Genomic DNA, 22,081 nt, shown 5'->3' with positions numbered 1-22,081 from the left:
GATGGGGTTTCAGGAGCCTTGGGGGGTGTTGCTGTGAGGGGACAATGATGTGGCAGGATCTAGTTTCCCTTGAATGTCCGGCCGTGGGCCTAATGTCTAGAAGCCAAGGACGTGCTCTGAGAGGACGATGTGGGAGCCCCCGGGATCATTCTCTGGCTGTGACTGTGGTTTCCCTGGCTTGGGTGGAAGCAGGAGGTGCCTTGTTCTTTGCAAAACCTGTATGACGACAGGAGCCAGGCCCCCTCAGCCACTGCCCCAGCCCCCTCCTACCAGGAAACGTGGGGGAGTGCGGGAGACGTCACTGTGGCCACCCGGGTGTCCAGTCCCTCTCTCTGCCTGGGCAGGTCAGGCAGGGTCTCCTGACTGACCTTGGCCAATGAACCGCGAGAGAGCTGACCCGTCACGTGGTGTTATTGGGATTCTCCAGGCCCCGCCCTCTCCTCTGGGAACTGTATGACACCTTTGGGGGCCCCTGGAACTTGTGACCCAAGGCCGCAGGGAGCCATTAGGACATGGGCCTGGAGTTATCAGGTCCACACCTCAGCTGGGTGACCTTGGACCAGTCACCACCGCCTTTCTCTGTGCCTCAGTTTCCCCACTTTTGAAACCAGGGCCAGCCTTGTGTGAACCCTGTGGTGCTCTCGTGAGGGTCAGTGAGATCAGGCGGCGGAGTCTCAGTTCAGGGCTCGCCAGGCATTTGGTGCCCAGCAGACGAGCGCCCCCGGGAGGCTGGGGCGAGGGGAGCCCTGCTATCCTTCCCCTTCCACCCTCCTCTGGCCCCGGGGAAGTCGCGGCTGGGAATCAGGAGGGGAGGGGACCCCGGTCATCGTGGCTGTGAGATGTCTGGTGACCTTGAACTTGTGGTTTCTGCGTCCTGGCCCTCCCCGTGGGCTGAGGCGCGGGAAGGGAAACTGAGGCAGGAAGGACCCGCCCAGGGGAGTGCAGAACAAAGGCGTGGAGAGCTGGAGTAAAGCCCTGCTGCTCAGCCCCGGCCCTGGATGTGCCTGAGCAATCCTCCAGCTGCCAGGCCCCGGGGGCGCAGCAAGGAGGGAAGGAATTAGACCCGTAGGCAGCCGCGGGGGCTGGCCCGGTGCAGGAAAGGGAATGTTTTATTGAAAGCCAAGATAACTCCTGGAGTCAGATCCGGCCTGAGGCCCAGTCCTCAGGGCCACCTCCTCCCCTGCAGAGCCCGGGGACTGCATGGTACGGTTTGCCAACGGGGCAGTGGCTGGATCCTTCCTGTCAGGTGGAGGCAGGTGGAGGAGAGGACTGGAGGCTGGGAGGGGCCTGCTGTGGAGGCCTCAGGGCTTCAGGGCCAGGGACCTTGTCCAGGCCAGTCCTCTCCAGGGCTGGTTCTGGCTTCTTCCAACAACGTCTCTGCCTCTGTCACTCAAGCGCTGAGCACCAGAAGGTCCTTGGAGGGCAGAAGAGAGAACCAGGTGAGCAGGTGGGGGCGGGCTCTAGCCTCAGCTGCCGTGGACGGGGCGAGTGTGACTCAGGGGAGCGGTGACTCCGAATGGACTCGGTGAAGGGGTCCCGTGGGCCTGGGGCCTCCTGTTCAGAGGACCTTGGGCAAGACACAGCCCTCCTTGGCCCCCGTCCCCCTCCCCTAAATAAGCCCCGCAGGCCTGAGCCCTCTGCAGTCCTCCAAGGCCCAGTCCACGGGACTGCACAAAAGTTCTGCAACAAAATAAGTGATGAAAGTAGAAATCAAACCTCAAAGAAGAAAAATAAGTATCCACGAGTTCATATTGACTAGGTAGACAACTGACAAAGTAAATGAATAAACGGGGGAGGAAGTTCAGCCCTTCCTTAAGGAAGAACTCCAAAAATCACAGTTTGGCCAACAGGACAGTGACGAATGGCAGACAAGAGCCACAGCCAGGGCCCAAATGGGTGTCGAGGGAGGGGAGGTCGTGTGCGGGTGCGAGCGGGACATGATGAACCCGCTGTGACAGATGATCTCGGTGCACCACGGGAAAAGCACTTTTTGAACTAGAACTAAAGAAAAGAAAGGTTGTGGCTCAGCGGTGCAGCCTGGCACGTGCGAGGCCCTGGGTTCGATCCTCAGCACCACATAAAAATAAATAGATAAAACAAAGGTACTGTGTCCAACTACAACTACAAATTTTTTTTGAAATAATAAAAATTTTAAAAAGAAGGTGGGGGAGAACCAGCTACTGATCAGTGACAAAGTGGAAAATAATAGCTTTTCAGTTGGAGGGACCTGGCAGGAGCCACCTCAAGCGAGTGATGGAAACAAATGTGTCCCACACGGTGTCCCTGACAGGGGCCTAGTGACAGCTCCAAGTTCCACTCCTGGGATGTCCTAGCCAAAAACACACGGCCTCAGTCCAGCCACGAGAGGATGGCACTCAGTCCAAGTGGAAGCCCATCCCACGCACAGGCCAGAGCTACCAGAAATGTCAAGGTCACAGGACGAGGAAGAGTCAGCAGTGTGACGGGCGAGCCTTTTGCAAAAGGAATTGTCAACCTGGGACAAAGGCCCCTTGGTTCCATCTCTGTGAGTCCCCAGGACGAATCCTGAACCCAGAGGCAGCCCCCCTGCAGCCGTCCTTATCATATGCTCACACTGACATGACAGACCATTCCAGAACGCTTAGAGTGTCAGGGCTCAAGGGCACTGCAGGAGAGGCTCATGTCATCCTAAATGCAGCCCCGTGGGTCGGCCCTGGGACCAGCATTTTTTTTTTAATAGAGGAGAAAACTGAGGCCCAGAGAAGTTAAGTAGCCCACCCAGAGTCACCCAGCTGTCAACTGGCAGAGTCGGGATTTGAACCCAGACTGCTGAATTCCAAGCCCTATTCTTTAGCCTCAGGGCTCTGCTGATGCCCTGGTCAAAGCCTTCTTTGAAAATAAAACTCCAGAAAGAAAAATAAATAAATAAAACTTCAGAAAGATTGGAATGAAAAACAACAACAACAAAAAAAAACATGTTCTAAGGGATGACTTGTGGGCTGCGCGTATACTGAGGATACACCTGTGTTCGTTTAAGGTCCCTGTATTTTCCAACAGACGCTGAGCGCATGTGGTCCTTATAGTGGTGGCAAGAGCCCCTTCTTCTGAACTTCAAGACACCTGCCGTCTATAATTAGCCAATGTCTTCAGGGACGTTTGCCCAAAGTCCTGTGTCCCTGCTGGGTTTGGAAGGCCCCGTATCCCAGGGCCTTGCAAAGTGTCTGAACATAGTAGGTGCTCAGTAAAGGTTTTCCCAGTGAGCGACACCACCTTCACCTTTGGGGAAGCCCGTGGCTGGGGAGCCTCAGCTTTCCACCTGGAGGATGGGGCAGCTCTGAGTGGGATTGAGGACTTGCCTTGAAGGACTCTCAGTGGCCCTTTTCTTTGTTCCTCCGTCTCGTATGTTGGAGGGAGAGGCCTCAGGGCCCCCCTTCTCTCCCTTTTTCCAATTACGGACCTTTATCTGTGGCCAGAGGTGAGGACAGAGGGCAGCGGGGACACAGTGCTGTTCCCCTTACCTCCAAGACGTCGATGTCTGCGTTGCTGAAGTCGATGTTGAGGATTTTGGGGAGAGGGACCCCGGAACCCAGCACGGCTGAAAAACAACCACAGCGGCTCGAGGTCAGGCGAGGTCAGCGCGGCCAGGAGGCCTGGCCATCTCCTCGCGCCTGCCGACCCTCCCGGCCACAGCACACGGTCGCCCTGGCCTCCCTGTGGGTGGAGGGCCGTCCCCGAGGCTGTCCTGCTGGCCCATCCTCGAAAGGTTCCCTGACCCAGGTGACTGGGCCACCGCGGGACCAAGTGCCTCCAGCAGAGAGACGGCAAACTGTCACTGTCACCCTGCTGTGCCGTGGGATCCCTGCAGGCAGGACGGTGTCCCCAGCACCACAGAGCCCTGGACACAGCACAGAGGAGGGGACATGTTTGCTAAGTCAAGGAAGGGGCTGCCCGTGGGGACCAGCAAATGACGGGGACGGGGTTTGGTCCCGGGTCTCAAGTTGTCGGGACCAAGTGGACCTGTGACCCTTGTTCTAGAAGGAAGGACGGGAAAGGAGGGAAGCAGGGAGGGGGTGGGCAGGGACAAGGCGCCTGGACCCCGCTGGACTTTTCGGGGGCTCTCGGGCTCTCCCGGTCCCGCCCTTTCCTGGGTATTGGGTGGGGCTGGTGTCTTCTGGACCCACTCCAAGAACCTAAGAAAAGTGACAGATGGCATTTCAGGGAGATGAAAGGACGTGCCCCAGTGCACCGCCCTCAGGGACCAAGCAGGCCTAGAGCCTCTGTCTCCTGTCCCCTGTCACCTCACCCGGCCCCTGACACCCTGCTGTCGTGCATGGGCTTTGTGACTGCTCTTTCTCTGTCACGGGGACTCAGCCTTCTCTGGGGCTGGGTCACAGAATAAGGCTCCGTTAGACATCAGTGTCTCTCTAAATGAGCCCCGGCTGGTATGGGAGGTGACATCAACTGGGACGTGCCAGCCCACTTTGTCCCCAGCATCACAGCGCTGGATGAAGCAGGTTGGGGCTGAGGTCCCCGATCATCATGGGGTCACCCAGCTATCCCAGCCTCCTGGTGACCTCGAGGTTCCTCGAGTAGCCTCCCAATCCCATTCTTGAGACACTTGGTCTGTCCTACTCTTCAAGACGGGGAGGGAATCTTCTCCATCATAATGTGGCTTCCCAGGGGACAGATTCTGAGTTAGGAGGTTGGGGACACTGGTCGGGACAACCTCAGCTCTATCTGCACCGACTGAAATTTTTCGAATCGGAATGTATTATCCGTGCAGTCCCTGCATAATTCAGAAGAAATCTGTGTTTAAAAAGGAGCCAGGTGATAATTTAACCCTAGAGAAATGGAGGAAAAGAGTTTAGAGGGAAATATACCCGGGTTCAGGTAATCGCCTCTGGGAGGTGAGACTTTCAAAATACATTGTTCCAGGATTTCTCAAGTTTGCACACATTCAGTTTTCAAGGTGATCAGAAAAACAAGACGCTCAGCCAAACAAGAAAGCGGCGGGATGGATTTGGAGGCCACACCACACGATGCCCCGTAAGTACACACAACTATTATTTGTTAATTAAAATACATTTTTAAAATCAATTTTTGAAACCTGAAAAATACTTGCATTTGGAAGCTTAAATCAACGTTTCAAGTGCAGCCTCAGAACTGCCTCTGAGGTGGAATGCCTGCGAGTCCCACGTGTCCTGCACACCAGCTGTCCCCAGGTCCCCAGGTCCCCGGGCCCCCAGCCCGCGCTCACCGTTCATTGCGGGCATGAAGGCCAGGTCGAAGATCTTCCCAACCAGCACTTCCATGAGGCCCACCTGCGGGGACAGAGGACTGAGCCTGGGCAGGGGCTTCCCGGCTCTGAAGGCCCCTGGGGACCTGGGGCTGGGGCCCAAGATGGAGACCCAGAGCTGCTCGGGAGACTCTGGGAGTCCTGTCCACAGAGCCCCAGGACCCGGAACGGCTCAGCAGATGGCCCCAGGGCCACCTGGGTCACTGCTCCCTGTGCTGGTGGGAGGTGAGGCGGGCGGGTCCCTGAGCCACAGGCAGGGCCCAGGGAGGCTCCCCTGGAGGCTGGAGCCTGGGGGGGAGGGAGACTGGCCCTGAAGCACCCTTCCAAGGCCCTGCACCCTGTGGCCAGCACCCCCGGCTCCATCCCAGTTCAGCCTCCTTCACCTCTGACCCTCAGCTCCCGAGGTCAGCCCGAAAGGACACAGCCAGGGTCAGGGGAGGCGCCCAGAGGGCCGACCTCCTGCGCCCTCTGAGCCATCCTGTCACCCACGCGTTCTGCACCTGTGGGTGCCACCAACCTCGGATCCCAAATATTTGAAAGCAAATTCCCTCCGTCTTGGATGGGCACAGGCTCTCTTGCCATCACTCCCACAGTACAGTCTAACAACTGTCACCTGTCACTTAACAACGGGAAGCTCCTGGGAATGTGGTCCCCATGTGAGCGTCACAGTGTGTTTCATAAACCAAGATGGCTTTAATGTCACTAGGCCGTTTTGCCCTATGAGACTAGAACAGTCTCTGGTCCGTCGTTGAGGGGAATGTCCCACGTGGCCCGTGAATGCATTTATGTGGCACCGACATCCTGGGCGCCGCACAGCCATCCTAAGAGGATGGAAATGCTGCAGGTGGAGCAGGCCCCAGGCAGATGCCATGCCCTTGTCCACTTGGGGACCTTGGTGTCCCCGGGAACCCTGGGCCGATGCCCCTATGGATGGCAAAGGACAGCTGTGTCACCTCCCTTAACGTCTCTAAACCTTGGCTTCCACGTCTGAAGACAAGAGGGACTGACCCTCCCTTACGCTGGTTGTGAAAGTCCTTCCCATCAGAGATCTGCAGAGTGCTCAGCGCCCGCCACTCAGTCCCACCGCGACTTCCGACCCACTGTCCCCTCCGGCCAGTCACTGAACCTCCCTGACGTCAGCTTCCTTATGGGAAAGTTGCCCAGATCCTAAGAACACTGTGAGGACCCAAAGAGAAACTGCCCAGCCAGCTGTGAGCCGGGACAGTTCTCCATCTACAAATGAGCTGGGGACACGAATTTCACAGGCCGCAGATGTTCAAGAAACTCAAAAACAAGGAACAAGAGATGAATCTGCCCAGCTCACCCCAGGAAGCAAGCAAGGGCTCAGCTGTCAGCTTTTCTTAAGAGAGAGAGAGAGAGAGAGAGAGAGAGAGAGAGAGAGAGAGAGAGATTGACTCCGAGGCCTTGGTGAGGTGCAGGGACCCAAGAACAGAGATGAAACAGGACCCGGCCCTGAATGTCTCAGAGTCTCGGGCCCTTGGAAAGAGGATTCCAGAACCCGGGAGTAAGAATGAGGATGAACACAAACCCAGCCCTGTTGATCTAAGAGGAGGAGACTGAGGCTCAGAGTGGCCGGTAATGCTCAAGTCACACAGGGGTCAGCGGCCTCCTGACTCCCTTAGGACATGGCTGTCCCCACTGATGTGCACTAAGGTTCCCCATTAAAACAGAGCAGCAGGGGCCGGAGCAGGAGCCGCGGCCGACCCCTGCCCTCCCCCTGTGTCCCCGTTTCCCCATCTCTGCGTCCACGAGGAGGCCGGCCACCTGCTGGAGTCCCAGCCTCTCTGGCCCTGGGGAGAGGCCGTCCCCAGAGGAGCTTTCCCCAAGCCCGGGATGCTCCCCTGGGCCCCGATGTGGCACTTACGTCAAAGTTGCCCACATTCGAGGTCCGGAGGTTGAGGTTGGTCCTGCGGGTGATAATGTCAGCCCGTTAGAAGCAGCCATTATTGGGAGCCCGAGGTGCTGGGTTTCCAAAACTGTCTGAAGCCCTCCACCCACGACCTCTGGGAGCCCCTGGTCCTGGGGGAGTTGATGGGAATCACGTGGGTCCCGTGGACGGAGCAGTAACCATGGGCCAGACGCTATGCTCAGGGTGGGCAAGGTGCCTGTTGTGGCTTTGCCACCTATCGGCTGTGTGACCTTAGCCAAGGCCCTTCGCCTCTCTGTGCCTCTCTGCAGAGCGCAAGACGGCTCGGACTAAATGACAGAGTCATGGGTAACAAGAAGAGGACTCGGTGCTTTGAGCGTGTTTTCTTCCTCCTGACGCCGACGCCCGCCCTCCTCAGCCCCTCCTGCCACAACGCCTGAGTGCTTTTCCTCTCTGCAAAGTCTGCCCGTGCTCTGCCTGCTGGAACCCCGGCCTTCCCACGGCTGGGCCCCTGGCTGCATGTGGCCACCTTGGAACTCAGATGGCTGACTGATACCGTCTCGGAGTCCCCCCTGGTGGGACTCCATGAACTTTTGTCAAAGGAAAAACTTGCCATGACCTAACGCGAGCTGAAAATTTGACCCATGATCTCATTAAATCTCAAAATGAGCACCTAGTACTTATTTCCGTAGGCTGATGTCAACAACTAACCAAAGACACTTCCAGGACTTGGCTCAATGCCTGGCACGTGGAAGGTACCAAATAAATAATAGCTATTATCTTTAGGAATCTTATTAAGTAGGGACTGTGGTCTCCATTTTCCCATGAGAAGACGGAGCCTCAGAGGGAAAGTCACTTGGCCAATGTCATGCGGCCAGACAATGGTCACATCAGGATTTGGACCCATATTCTGGAGTCCAAAGCCAGCACTTTTAACCATTCAATGCAGCAGGTCACATTCACTTGGGTTGGCTCCCAGCCCCTCTCTGTACTTGCTGTGTGGCCCTAAATAGGTAAATCTACCTCTCTGAGCCCTAGTTTTCTCATCTTTAAAAAGGAGCATCCTAGCCCTGATTTCCCAGGTGCACTGGGAGCCCGTGGCAGAGCCTGGTTCGTCAGCATCGAGGGCGTCTTGATTGCGGACACCGCTGCTGACGGCGCTGGTTCTTCCTGTTTTGAGTCACACTACCTGGCTGGCCCCTGATGGAGCTCTGGGCAGACATGGGCCATTTTTGCCTCTGCGGCCTCTTGCATTGACCCACTCTGAAGGTCACTCCTGACACTAGGAGACCTCTGGTGCCCTTGGTGGCCGTCTGGGCCAGCACCAGCTGCAACAGCCCCAAGATGGCTTCCTGAGGGGGAACCGGGGAAGCAAACCCCTTACTTGTCCAGCTTGGCATCGATCATGAGCTTATCCCCTTCCACAGAAAATGAGGCCAAGAGGTCGGTGTCCTGGAGGGAGGAGGAAGAGGTGACCGTCACTGTCAGCTTGTCAGGCTATTGTGCGGCCGCTGGATAGGAGCCCACTGACCCTGAGCGTCACCAAGGCTTGCTCCTGAGGCCCGGGCCAGGCTCCCTTTAAGCACAAGGCTCCCACACAGTAGGTTCACCTCCCCAGAGGAAGCAGGAGTCAGGAATGATAAAGGACCAACATTAACGCGTGTTTGCGAGTTAGCTGAGTGAATACTTCCCACAAAGACAAATGACACAGAATCCCCATGACTGGCACTGGGGACGCTTACCAAGTCTCTCTGAGATGCCTCCGAAGGAGAGGCTTGAAGCCCAGGAAACTTGCTTTAGGAAAGCCATGCAGATGGGATTGGGCACCATTGCTGCCAATCATTACTGCCCCGTCCCCCAGAACAGGGCATAAAAGGACCAGACTCATCTCCCTTTTCAAGCAGAAACTTTGCTGGAGGAAAATCCCTCTTTGCTCCCCTGACCCTCCTTCTAATAAATAAGATCATAAAAGTTACATTTTTGAAAATAAAAATAAACCCCAATAAATTCATGCAATGGAATTAGCAACAATAATAGGGATTGCATGATGAAGAGCTAGGGGCGCTGGTTGCCTGTGACAGGGACCTAATCCATCACAAGAAGTCATCCTGAGGAAACGGTGTTTGAACTGAGGACTGAAGGATGTGTAAACTTTGACTAGATGAAGAAGAGGGAGGCAGAGCCATCCAGGCAGTGGGGAGGGCATGTGCAAAGGCCCTGAGGCAGGAAGGAGGTTGGCATTAAAAGGAAAGAAAGAAGGTTGGAGATGGAGCTGGTGAGAGGACTCTGTGAGGCTGGGGCAGAATGCAGCCAGACCAGGCTGTGGGCCAGGAAGTCAGGGCTGCATCTCTGGGGCAATGGAGTCTGGTGTCAGGGTTGAGCTGGCTCAGACATTTGTGCTGTTGATGGGAATGTCACACAGTGGGGTTCAGATTGGGTGAGAATTGGCTCTTCTAATCTGCCATCTGATGATGTCCAAAAGGACCCCACACAGCTGGCCTGTCATGCTCCAGCAGGAAACCCATTTCCCAGACCAGATGCAGCTCACTTGATCTCAAGCCCTGGGGGCGGGGACGGGAAGGCAGCGGGTGGGCAGGGTCCTGTGGCAGGGCCTGTGGGGAGTGGTAGGGCCCGGGAGCTCCGGGGGGAGTGGGGGGGGCGTGGCTCTGGCTTGAGGCCCAGCCAGGGCCGCTGCAGCCCAGGCACTCACCACGTCGATGAGGCAGATGGTGGTCTCTACGTCATTGGGCTGGGACACCACGACCTCAGAGGTGGCGAACACCTGCACCAGCGCCTTGTCCTTCTGCAGCGTCACCGTGGGAGGGTTGGGCACCTGGATCCTGATGGTGAGCGGCCGGGACTCGGGGTACTGCTGGAACACCTGTGGGCGGGGCCGGCCGGTGGGCGGGGCCCTGGGCCTGGGGCGCCCCGGGGTGGGGCGTGGGGGGGGGGGCTGCCAGCGCCTTTCTAACCCGCACCTTCAGGCCCAGAGCCCCTCGGGCCCTAGGAACCACAGGCAAAGCCAAGGGCCGCTGTGGGGTCAGGGCGGGGGCTCCCCTCTCCACCTCTCCCTGGGCCACCGTGGGAATGAAGGTGACAATCCCAGACACAGGGACTGCTCAAAACCACCCGGCACTGAGCAGAGGGGGCCTCCTTGGGGCGCTGGGCGGGGCCGAGTGACCGTCTCCATTTCATTCAGTCATCACCGCCCTGCAGGGTCTCATCTCCAGGCCACAGATTTAAAAACTGAGGTTCAGAGGGACATGTCAGGCCCGTCCAAGGCCAGCGAGGGAGGTGACCCCGCCCCAGGCTGTGCAACTCAGAGCCCGGGTGTCCACCACCCCTCCTGGAATGACAGGCCATCCCCCGGGGGTGTCCTGCGAAGTCCCAGAGCAAGGCACAGGCGCCCCAACCTGGATTCCCTGGGTCTCACAGTGGGACAGACCTGGGCCTACTGACCACAGAGTCAGTCCCCCAAAGCTAATTTACCAAAGGGACAATTCACCAAGTGACCTGTTTATCATATTCACTAAGTAACTTGTTCACAAAAAATAATAATAATTTTAAGGCCACTCTTCTTAAATATATTAACTGGGCACAGTTAAGTGTGCAAACCCACGAAGCTACTTTTTAAGAGTAGAGCCAGGTGCGGTGGTGCCCGCCCGTAATCCCACGGGCTCAGGAGGCTGAGGCAGGAGGATCTCGAGTTCAAAGCCAGCCTCAGCAACAGTGAGGCACTAAGCAACTCAGTGAGACCCTGTCTCTAAATAAAGTGCAAAATAGGGCTGGGGAGGTGGCTCAGTGGTCAAGTGCCCCTGAGTTCAATCCCCAGTACCCCAAAAATAAATAAATAAAAGAGTAGAGAGAAGCTGTTTCCATGGAAACTTTGCCATATGCAATGCTACAGGGCAGGTCGGGTCCTAAAAAGATTCTATTCATTTCTCCAATATGTGCCAGATGAATTCTTCTGTTCAAGCTGCTGGTCAGTGGATAAATTTAGTTAATTCCTCCATTTGGCCCGTCCCTGAACTCACCCCTGGGCAGACGGACTTTGAACGAGTCAATACCTTACTATTGGCTTTTCGCGGGGTGGGGGATTGTCAGTGCACTTTTCTGAAGGGCTCTGGGGTCCCAACCACCCAGACTGGAATGTGCAGAGTCCCCAAGAATTAGCAGTGCCCCTTCACAGAGATGCCTGGGGGTGCCTGTCTCAGCGCTGACCACGCCTCCCCCGTGACTCCACCCCAGATAGGCCTCCAGGACACAGGAGGCGTCGCCCTGCCTGACCCTGCAGCAGCGGACCTGTGGCTATCTGGAGGCCTAACGCCTGCTCTGGGGCTGCCTCTTTGGATGACTCCCTGGGCCTCTCTTTCCCCATCTGTAAAATGGGGTGCTTGTCCATTTTGGCTGCGTGGGAGGGGATAAATAGGACCGAATTCTCAAAAGCTGTAAAATGCAGTGCGCATGGGAAATGGCCCAATAAATAAAAGGCCCCGCGATGGAGGACAGCCTGGCCACCTGAGCTGCTGCTGCTTCTGACATTGGACGGTGCCTCTGCATCTCTATTCTCAACCACACGAGGGCGATAGCGACCACCTGGTAAGTCCCATCTCTTCCCTACCTGGGGCTGGCAGAGTTGGGGAAAGCCACAAAGGGCTGTAACTCTGAACAGGGATCTTTGTTGCCAGGAGCAAGGGGGCCAGCACCAGAGACCGGATCAACAACGGGGCAAGAGTGCATTTGCTCTTTAAAAATAAATAAATAACAACAACTTATAATTATTAAGAGCAAAGATAGTAACTAACATCGCCAAATGCCTGCTCTGTATCTGGGTTCCAGATTCCTGTTGAGGACCACCCATCAGAGTGAACACTACTATCCCCATTTTCCAGATGAGAAAAGTGAAGGCTCGGAGAGGTGAGGCCATTTGCTTACAGCAATGGGCTGGAGTGTGCTGAGCTGGGTCTCCAAGGACCTGGCTCTTCCCCTCCAGGCTCTCACAATTCACGTGTGCCTGGCCCTGTGTCCACACCTTGACGCCTTATCCCTTCTCCTCCCCTAGATACCGGAACCCGTGTAAGAGGTGTCAGTGGGCATTTTTGACAGATGAGGGAATAGAGCTCAGAGAGGTTACAACTTTTGATCAAGGTCACACAGTGAAGGAGTGGACGGCCAGGACCAGAACTTCAACAGCTGGTCCGCAGACAGAGCTCAGGTTCCTTCCCCCTCCTGCCTCCTCGCCCCTCAGTCCAGGAAGGCAGGCAGAGCAGCTGCCCGAGTGCTGGGCATCCTCCCCAGAGACCGGTACCTGGGACGGCTGGTGGGGGACAGTGGAGGACAGTGGCGCCTTCCTGGCTTACATACCTTGGGAATCAGGGCTCCCAGTGTGGACGTGGTGAGCGGAGGAAGCTCTTCAAACTGTAGGACAAGGAAAAGGGTCATGTGAGTCCCGAGGTGACAGGGACAGATGGGCATTGCCAACATGGTGACCAGAACCATCTCCTTTCCCTAAAGGATCCCTTGGGAAGCCCCGCCTGTCCAGCAGTGGCCACTATGTAGACCAGGCTCACCACAGACCCCACCTGAAGAACGAAAGCGAGGCCCGAACCTTTCTTCTGCAGACGTGTGACTCTTTGCTAAGGCAAGGGGAGCGCCGTCGGGCCCCTTTGCAATGTCTGGGTCCCTGGCCCATGACTTCTGCCGTATCCCTGATACTGCCATTGGTTTCAGATCTTCCCCAAACCAACTCACTTTTGTGGGGAGGTACTGGGGTTGAACTCAGGGACACTCAACTACTGAGCCCCATCCCTAGCCCTATTTTGTATTTTATTAGAGACAGAGTCTCACTGAGTTGCTTAGCGCCTCTCCATTGCTGAGGCTGGCTTTGAACTCGCAATCCTCCTGCCTCGGCCTCCAGAGCCGCTGGGATTACAGGTGTGCACCATGGTGCCCAGCTTAACTCACTTCCTAAGACCTCAGATACTAAAAAGAGTGGACAGCCAGCACCACTTGACAGAAAGAGACGCCAACCATGAAGCCAGTGTCTGTTTTCTCCTAGTTAAACTGCAGGGGCAGAGGGTATAGGTCACTAAGTGTAATCAAACAGCGCCAGCGTTTGTATGGGCTTCTTGTTGCTTGTTTTGTTTGCAGACACCTGTTCTTGGAACTGGGAGGTGGTTTGTGGAGCAAATCCCATGGGGCCTCACGAAGCCCCAACTGTTCAACCGATAGGGTGGGTGGATGGATGGATGGACAGATATCTGACAGATTGTGGATGGAGGGATGGATGGGTGGGTGGATGACAGACAGATGGACAGGTATCTGACAGGTGATGGATGGATGGATAGGTGGGTGGGCAGCTGGGTGAATGATGGGTGGGTGAGTGGCTGGGTCAACAGGACAGTGGACAGACGACGGACAGGTGGTCAGGTGAAGGTCATGTGAGCACACATTGTCCCACCTTGAAACTTTTCTTAAGGTCTGACATTTTTCAAGAGAAAGTTTGGACAGGAAATGATCAAGGAGCGCGCTCTAGGTGGTGTTTTGTCCCCACCTAACTTAGTTCCCTAAGTGCCAACATTGGCCAAGGGAGTCTACACGTTTATGTGGAGAGACATACGTGTGACTCTACGGTGCCTCTTTTTGACAGGACAGAATATTAAACAGACTCCGCAGGCTCGTGGTGCCACAGCGCTGCTCAGGGTCTGGTCTGTGAGCTCAGCCCAGGGAACCAAAGGAAGCGGACGGCGAGGTGGGTGGAGCCAAGCGGGGTAGGTGGAGCCGAGCGGTGGGTGGAGCCGAGCGAGGTGGGAGGAGCCGAGCTGGTGGGTGGAGCCGAGCGGGTGGGTGGAGCCGAGAGAGGTGGGTAGAGCCAAGTGAGGTGGGTGCAGCCAAGTGGGTAGGTGGAGCCGAGCGGGTGGGTGGAGCCGAGAGAGGTGGGCGGTCCGGTTCTCCCTCCAGGGCGCAGTCTCAGCCCGCCCCTAGGGGGCGCCACTCACCATGCCGTCGGTGATGTCGATGTCCAGCGCCCCCTGCTTCTGCAGCAGAGTGAGCACGGAGCCCAGGAAGTTGGCAGAGATGGCCAGCTGCGAGTTGGTGTTGTCGCCCATGGGCGGCAACTCGGGCATCCTCTGCCTGGGAGACACAGCCGGCCGCCCCAGCGGGTAGTCGATGAGCTCTCCGCCGGCCTCGCCCACCAGAGTCTGGGCAGCGGGGAAGAGGGCAGGGAGGAGGGAGAAGAGGGAGGCTGAGGGCGGCCGCCGGGCCCTGAACCCGCGCGGGCAGCCCCCGGGACCAGAGCCCTGGGTCTCAGCACTTGGTGTGGCGCGTGGCCTCTCACCTCCAGCCACTCTGCCCTCACCTTCCTACGGCAGCCCCCGGGGATTCGCCACCCGCAATGGGCCTTCCCGCGGACCTCCCCGCACTGTTCCTTGTGTGCCTCAGTCATCTTAGTTCAAGACCACCTCCTCCAGGAAGCCCTCCCGGACCTCCCTGAATGCATCACATGCCCCACATTAGGCTCTATTACAACATTAGGTTAATAATTGTGTATTTATTGAGTGACCATTTCTCTCTCTCTCTCTCTCTCAATCCCCCCTCCACACACACACTTTTCTTTTTCTAGTACTGGGGTTTGAACCCAGTGCCTCTGAACCAGGAACTACACCCCTAACCTTTATTTTTAAATTTTATTTTGAGATGGGATGGGGATCTCACTAAGTTGCTGAAGCTGGCCTCAAACTCGTGATCCTCCTGCCTCAGCCTCCTTCATCACAATAGATCACAAGTTCCCTCAGGGCAGGGACTTTGTCTGTCTTGTTCACTGCTGTACCGGGTCCTTGGTACACAGCAGGTAACTACCAAATGTCTCTGAAATGGGTGTGTTTAGCACACCTCAGGTGTGTGCGGTGTGCCTGGGGCCTCAGGAGCGGGGTGCACCTGCTGCTCTGAACTGCTGGGGGGAGTGAGGAGGCCTCCAGGTCTGTGGTCTCAGGGGACCCACGTAAGTCTGTGTGCCTGTGCACAAGTAGGGCCAGGCTGGGGCCACTGTATGAGACCCAGTGTCACATGTCTTCCAACTTCCCTTTCAGAGATGTCCTGTGGGTAGCTTGAAGTTGGCTCTGGGGGGAGTGTTTGTGCCTTGGAAATCAGCGAAGGCTGCCAGTCGGACTTTTTTTTTAATCACGGGGAGCCCTTGGTAAATGCCTACAGCCTTCACTGTCAGGGTCAAGCCCAGGCTCCTGGGTGCAGCTCCACCATCAGGGAGGTGGCCTGACTCGGGCCCCTGGTCCACGTTATTAGCTGTGTGGCCCTGAACCACTGACTTAACCTCTCTGTGCCTGTGTGTTCCCAGCGGGCCCCTTGTCCCTGTGGCTGCTGTGAGGACAGACTGGATGAATCTGCACACAGCATGTAAAACGTGGCTGCTGCACAGCAGGCTTTGGAGACGGGCCGGCTGTGACTACATTCCTAACAGGGCTCCTAGGAGGTCCCCATCTAATTGGAAAAGGGTCCCATTCAGACGTCGCTCCCCAAGCACCCAGTGGGAGCCCAGGGGCCCCTCCTTTCACCCCCACCTCTGGGCAGGAGGCCACCTCCCCTGAGCCAAGCCAGCACTCACGTTGAGGTCGAGCTCCAGGAACTCCCCGGTGACCAGGGGCAGGCTGGAGAAGGTGTACTGGACGCTCCCCAGGATCCCCAGCGGGACCAGAGCTGCAGGCAGAGGGGGGGTCACGGGCGGCCCGGGGGCGCAGCCAAGGCTCCAGGTCCAGGCGCAGAGGTGAGCAAACCCCCCAGCAGGATGTCGGGGCAGAGGGAAGGCCAGGTCACAGGCCCTCCTCCCAGGTGTGGCATGTCCCCGGGTCGGGCCCTGAGCTGCCGTTAGCAGGCCTCGGCCAAATGCAGCCGGGAGGAAGGAACTCACAGTCCACGAGCCCCAGCTGGTCGTTGACGAGACCCAGGACCACGTCCACGATGGGACAGAGCTGCAGGGAGACGTCACAGAGCTCCGGTGACATCAGGGAGCTGGGGAGGGAGCTGCCCCCCATGCCCACGGCTAAGGCTTGTTCTGCGCCCAGCGCAGTCCTCCCCCTGCCCCGGGGGGAGGCTCGGTCAGAATGGCCACCTCGGAGACCCAGGGAGGTGACCGGCCTCGTCACACAGCCGGAAGGAGCTGGAGCCGCAGGGAGCCCAGGGCTGGGTGGTGCCAACTCTCGCCCTCCTGTCCCTCTCCTCATCTGTCCCCAGGATCCTCGTGTCCTTCCCAGGCCCCCAAGAACGCATCCCGGCTCCTGGTTCCCTCCATCTCCCCGGGTCACCTCTGTGTCCCTGGACTGTGGCCCTGGTCTGCAGGTGCCTGTGCCCTCCCACCCCGTTCTTACCAAGTCGGGGAGGACGTTGGCCAGGACCCGGTTCACTAAGTTGTCCACGAGGTTGGGAAGAAGCCTGGGGACACGATGCAGGGTCAAGGCCAGGCGCAGACCGAGGGGCTCTCAGGACTGTCTGCCCTGGGGCGCCTCTGGGGAGTGAGACCCCTGGGCTGGACAATTGTGCCAGCAAAACAGAGTGCGGCCACCCGGAGCAGGCTCCTGGCCAGCAGGGGCCGCGCATTCATCTGTCCACCCATCAAGACAGGCTGCCCGCTCTCCGGTAGCCTGGCCCGGCTGCCCGCTCCTGATTCCTAGTCCTTCCCCTGTTCCCGCGCCCTCTGTGGGGCTGCTGACAGCAGAGGTCAAAGGAGCTCGCTGCTTTATCACAGCAGGATCTAGAACATTCCAGGGGCTCAGTAAGTGTGTGTGGAAGGGACAGAAGAAGAAATACTAGCCAATAAACTATGCTCCTGGGGTTCACACCAAAGGGTGCCCAAGGGCAGAGCTGCTGTCCAACACCGAGCTGAGGTGACAAAGAATTTCTTGAGGTAAAGTCCTAATTAGAGTGTTCCCCGAAAGCTCACCCTGGGACCCCTTCAGGTGGATCCACCTTCAGGAGACTAAGCCTGGTTTCAGTCCTCCTTGATGATGGCCCTTGAGAACAGTCGTGCAGGTACACACAAGGGGGCTTGTGCGCCTGCGTGTGTGTCGGGGGACAGTTTGCCATTGATCTATGTATACTCGGGGCCCAGACCCTTTTCTCCTCTGGGAAGTTACCTAACAGATACATCAGGTCACGTGTGAAATGACATCTGTAAAAGGTAATTCATTGTCACAGCAGCAGGTTGGACAAACTGAAATGCCCAGCCGTAGGGGACTGGGCAAATAGATGGTGGTTCACCCAGACCATGGAATATTACACAGCTCTGCAAAATGAAGCAGCAGGGACACGTGCCGTGTCTGGATGCAGAATATCCTCCTGAGGGAGGGGTGGTTACAGCAGGCACCCATCAGCATTAAAACCAGGGGCAGATAAGAATGCATGAACACGTTTGCTTCATTTAAACAAAGAAATTGGAAGGAAAATTAAGAACCGAATAACCGCAGTGAGCAGGGTGGGAGGGCAGAGGAGGTGGGGTGGGAGGACAGAGGAGGTGGGATGGGAGGGACCCTCGTCACTCCTCGCCTTTCTGTCATTCTATAGTTTTGAACTGTGTATTACAGAATATGTATGATGGTAAAATGTGAATTTAAAAGTCCCCGAGGTTCCTATGTTCTGGACCCCAGCACCTGATTCCCCCTGAAGCAGAAACAGAGGCTCAGAGAGGCCCCCGTGAGCCAGGACGTGGGGCTCAAGTGGCTCCATGACTGCCTCTGACCCCGAAGTTCAGATGAGATGGAGACAGGGGCGCGTGGCCAGGGGTTGGTAAGACGGGGAGAAGGGGCACAGAGAGCCCCGAGACAGGCTGGAGCAGGCGCTCCCACCGTGTGGACGGCGGGGGGGGGGGGGGGGGGTAAAGGGGAGGGAGCTGGCATCCAGCCGTCCTGAGTACGCCCCCGTCCAGGACCTCCACCTGGGGACACGTGCTGGCCAATACAGGCGCCTGAAGACCTCTGGGCAGAGTGGGCTCTTGGACACTTTGTGGAGAAGGTAAAATCGGAAAAAAACAAAAAATGCAAAACCCTCACTCCCCGACCCGGATACACTGAGCAGAGGGTGGATGGTCCAGTGTGACTTGTCACTGCTCTGTGACATCACTGTCCCCTCCAGGGACATGCGCAGGTGAGTGGCGCCGTTTATTTGCCAGAGACAGCTGTAGCACCCCCCGGGCACCAGGCGCCCGCTGGTACTCACCCCCGCAGCAGCTTCACTTTGATGCCCCCCAGCAGGGTGTCACAGCGCTCGATGACCAGCCGCGGATAGCCTGTGCGGTCCATGGTCAGCCGGACCTTGGCCGTGATGTTCACCTCCACCGCGATGTCCAGGAATCCAATGAGACTGGAGCCGACCAAGGACACCGGGAGTCACACCCCGGCCACCAGGGGGCGCACCTCTCGCAGCCTGCGGAGCCTCTCCCCCCTGCCCTCGGCCCTGGCCCTTCCTGTCATCTGCCATGTCCCTTGCTCACCCTGTCCCTTGCTCAAATCAGGAGGTGTCCCTGATCCCTCCCCCTCAGCCTAAGAAAGCTCCAGAGGCTGGGAAGGAGGGTCCGTATATATTCTGGTTTCCAAGGTAACCAGTCACCCAGGGGCAGGCACGACCTCATCTCAGGGATAATGAATGCAGAAGTCTGCTTCTCAAGTCCCCCGCTGAGCACCTACTTTGTGGCAGGCACCTGCTGCCCCCGGGAAAGGGAGGTGGGCTTACTATTCCAGTGCGGGTGCTGACACTAAGGCTCAGTGACATCAAGAGACCCCTCCAAGGTCACACAGCTTGTAGGAGTCGGGATGGCGCCCAGGCTGCCCCCACCCCCAACCTCCCGGCCTCAACCATGGCGCTGGGCCATCCTCACTGCTGGCAAGACCGCGGGGTGACTGCAGTCCCAAACTGGGGCTCCCTGGTCCCAGTGTTATGGATACAGGGACCCGGTGGAGCGAGGGCAGCCCAGCAGGGACCCCCAGGGCCCAGGGCACACACCTCTTCCCGTTGATGGCCACGCGGGTGTACAGGCTCAGGTAGACGCCCACCCCGGGCAGCAGCCTCACGGACACCCGCGGGAGGGTCAGCTCCACAATGCGCAGCCTGCGGGGGCAGGGCTGGTGAGAGGCTGCCCCCCACACCCCTTCTTTGCTCCCCATCCATCCCCCCGACTGGAAGGAGACCTGGGGTCCAGGGGCAGAATGTGCAGCTCGCAGAGATGTCAAGGCCGGGGACGCCTCGCCCCCAGCCCCGGGCCAGCCCACTGTGGGTGTCTCCAGGAACTTCCCGCGAACATTTTCCACACCAAGATGCCATCCCTTCTGCGTGTCCCCACCCCCTGCCTGGTTCCCTCCTGTCCATTCTCCAGCCTTGGGCCAAGGTCCTCCTCCTCCAGGAAGCCTCCCCTGACCTCCCGGAGGAGGCCGCTCATAACTGGATCACAGTCTCCAGGCTGCTTTATCCAAGCTGCTACCCCCTCCACCCGCTGCAGGCTCCCTGGAGACGGGGATGTCATTCATGGCTAACCACTGGGTCTGGTCCCAGCGTCAATCGGTGTCCCTCAGCTGCGAGGAACCCTGCGTGCTGTTGAACTGAGTGGCTCTGGGCTGGGTGAAATCGTGGGGGATGAGAGGTGAAAACAGGAGACGGACCAGACACGGGCTGCTGGTCGGGAACCCTTGGCCCATCCTCCTGGCTTCATTTCCGTGACCTTCCCACAGATGAGGAAACCGAGCCTCGGGGACAGGAAAGGAGACTCAACAGGACACAGGCAGACCCCGGTGGAGCGGGGTCCAGGCTCTGGGCTCTTCTACACCAAGCCCCCAAACCATGTGACTTGGGACCCTTAAGACGTCCAGCCCTAAGGCCATGTCCTGGAGACCAGGCACCCCCGCCCCAGCCCTTGGGTGCAGGCTCCTGGGGGGCCGCAGGGAGGGCCCCCTGTCCTCACCCGGTGATGCCTTGCACGGTGCTGAGAATCCCGCCCTCGCCGAGCACACCCAGGACGCCGCCTCCTCCAAGAAGTCCTCCGTCACCGAGGAGACCGCCTCCGCCCAGCAGTCCTCCTTGGCCCGACAGGATGCCTTCGTTGGCCAGCATGCCCCCCGAGCCCAGCAGGCCCCCAGGGCCCAGGGCCCCGGTGGCCACCCCAGCTGGGATCTCCCCAGGCCGCAGCTCTCGCCGGTGACGGTGATGCCGGTTGTCCCCGATGGCTGCACCTTCCACCGAACGGTATCTGCCGCGATCGTCGCCGCTGCGGAGGTCGCGGATGCTGCCGTCGGGCTCCAGGATCTCTCCGTAGCGGTACTTGCCCCCCAGCTGGGCAGTGTTGTCGTTGGTGTCAATGTGCCCGTATTTGTAATTGCCACCAAGCTGTCTGCCATTGGTGTACTTGGGGGGAGGCTCTCGGACATGGAAGTCATTGTAAGGGACACCACCGACACCTCGGGGGAATTCAGCGCTTCTGTAGTCATCGTAACGGTGACGGCCACCACCCAAGAGGCCACCACTACCGCCCAGCAGGCCCCCGCCACTGCCCCCCAGCAGCCCCCCACCATGGTTCCCGCCACCACCGCCCAGCAGCCCCCCACCACTGCCCAGCAGCCCCCCACCACTGCCCCCCAGCAGCCCCCCACCACTGCTTCCACTGCCACCCAATAGACCTCCACCCAACAGGTCACCGCTGTCTCCTCCGCCCCCACCACCAAGCAGGCCCCCCAGGAGGCCCCCTCCCCCACCACCTCCACCTCTGCTTCCACCAAGCAGCCCCCCCAGCAGAGGCCCGCCACCGTCACCACCGGCTTTACCCATGGGCACCTCCCTCAGGGCCGAGCGGAGAGCGTCACTCTGCTCCAGGGTGCCCGAGATGGCTGCGGAGAGGCCGGGCGTCAGCCAGGGGTCCCCGCCCCCCCCATGACCCTGCTCCCTGGCTCTGCAGCCTGGGGGCTCCCATGGTCCCTACGTTTTGACACCCTACAGCCAAACCCTGATGGCGTCCCTTTGTCACCCTCCCTCCCAAGTGTTCCACGGCTTTAAAAAGTCCATCTCCTCGTGCGCCATCCATTCCTGGGAAACCGTCAGGGCCGAGCACCACGGAGGAAATCATCTCATTTTGGGACAGGCAATGTGTCCTCATGTGCCAGATGACAAAGTAAAGACCTGAGCCCTGGAGGCAGGGGTTACAGGTCCCACCCTCGGGGCCCACCAAAAGGTCAGATTCACAGAGGGGCACCCAGACGTCAAGTCAAAGGCCCTCCTCTCAGTCCTTGGAGATACGGACACCTGTGCCCACTTTTCAGACGAGGACACTGAGGCTCGGGAAACTCAAGTCAGGGATTCAAGGTCACTTAATCAGAATTGGAATCCCAGGAAGGCCGACTCCAGAACCCGGGTCCCTGACCACCTCTCTACTGTCCGGCCACTCGATGTGGAATCTGCCAGTCAGGGAGGGTCCTTGGGTACCTGAGCCCACCCTGCCCAATCAAGGCTACCCCGGCCCCCCTGGGCTGGACTCACCATTGCTCAGCACATCTTTGGTGACCCTGAGGACTGTGTTTGTCTCTTGGCGGATGCCACCCACAGCGGTCACAAACAGGGCAGCCACACACCATGCTGTCCACATGCCGCTACAGCTTCCTCCTGGGGAGAGGGTGCACCCTGTGACGGTGGCCCAGCCGTGCCATCCCCCTGGCCAGCAGGCAGAGTTAGACCCCCCTCGGCCAAGACTGGGATCCAACCCGAGACCCAAGGCCAGGGGAACTGACCGGGGAAGCTAACGTAGCAGAGAGGACCAGAATCCCCCACTCCACCTTCCAACTTTTCCAACTGAAATGAGTCTGGTGACACAAAACAGCGCCATGAACTGAACCATCCCAGAGAAGGGACGTCTGATTGTCTCCCAAGATGGCGTC

General features: G+C 58.2%; 1 protein-coding gene across 1 annotated transcript; it reads right to left on the bottom strand.

The window, feature by feature from the left end:
* Positions 1-1,390: 1,390 nt before the first annotated feature.
* On the bottom strand, positions 1,391-21,792 carry Bpifb4 (BPI fold containing family B member 4). The gene is made up of 16 exons (XM_027945374.2): positions 21,687-21,792; positions 20,978-21,040; positions 20,122-20,614; positions 19,170-19,274; positions 18,387-18,530; positions 16,544-16,607; positions 16,087-16,147; positions 15,784-15,875; positions 14,162-14,365; positions 12,528-12,581; positions 9,874-10,044; positions 8,548-8,615; positions 7,161-7,203; positions 5,237-5,300; positions 3,498-3,574; positions 1,391-1,414 (listed from the first exon to the last, which is right to left on the bottom strand). Exons 1-16 carry the CDS (start codon positions 21,790-21,792, stop codon positions 1,391-1,393), a joined length of 1,833 nt encoding a protein of 610 aa, XP_027801175.1.
* Between the last annotated feature and the right edge of the window lie 289 nt (positions 21,793-22,081).

The sequence above is a fragment of the Marmota flaviventris genome, chromosome 2, assembly GCF_047511675.1.
Source record: "Marmota flaviventris isolate mMarFla1 chromosome 2, mMarFla1.hap1, whole genome shotgun sequence".
In the NCBI taxonomy this organism is placed as follows: Eukaryota; Metazoa; Chordata; class Mammalia; order Rodentia; family Sciuridae; genus Marmota; species Marmota flaviventris.
Note: the sequence above shows the minus strand (reverse complement) of the source record. Positions and strands in the feature narration are given on the sequence as shown.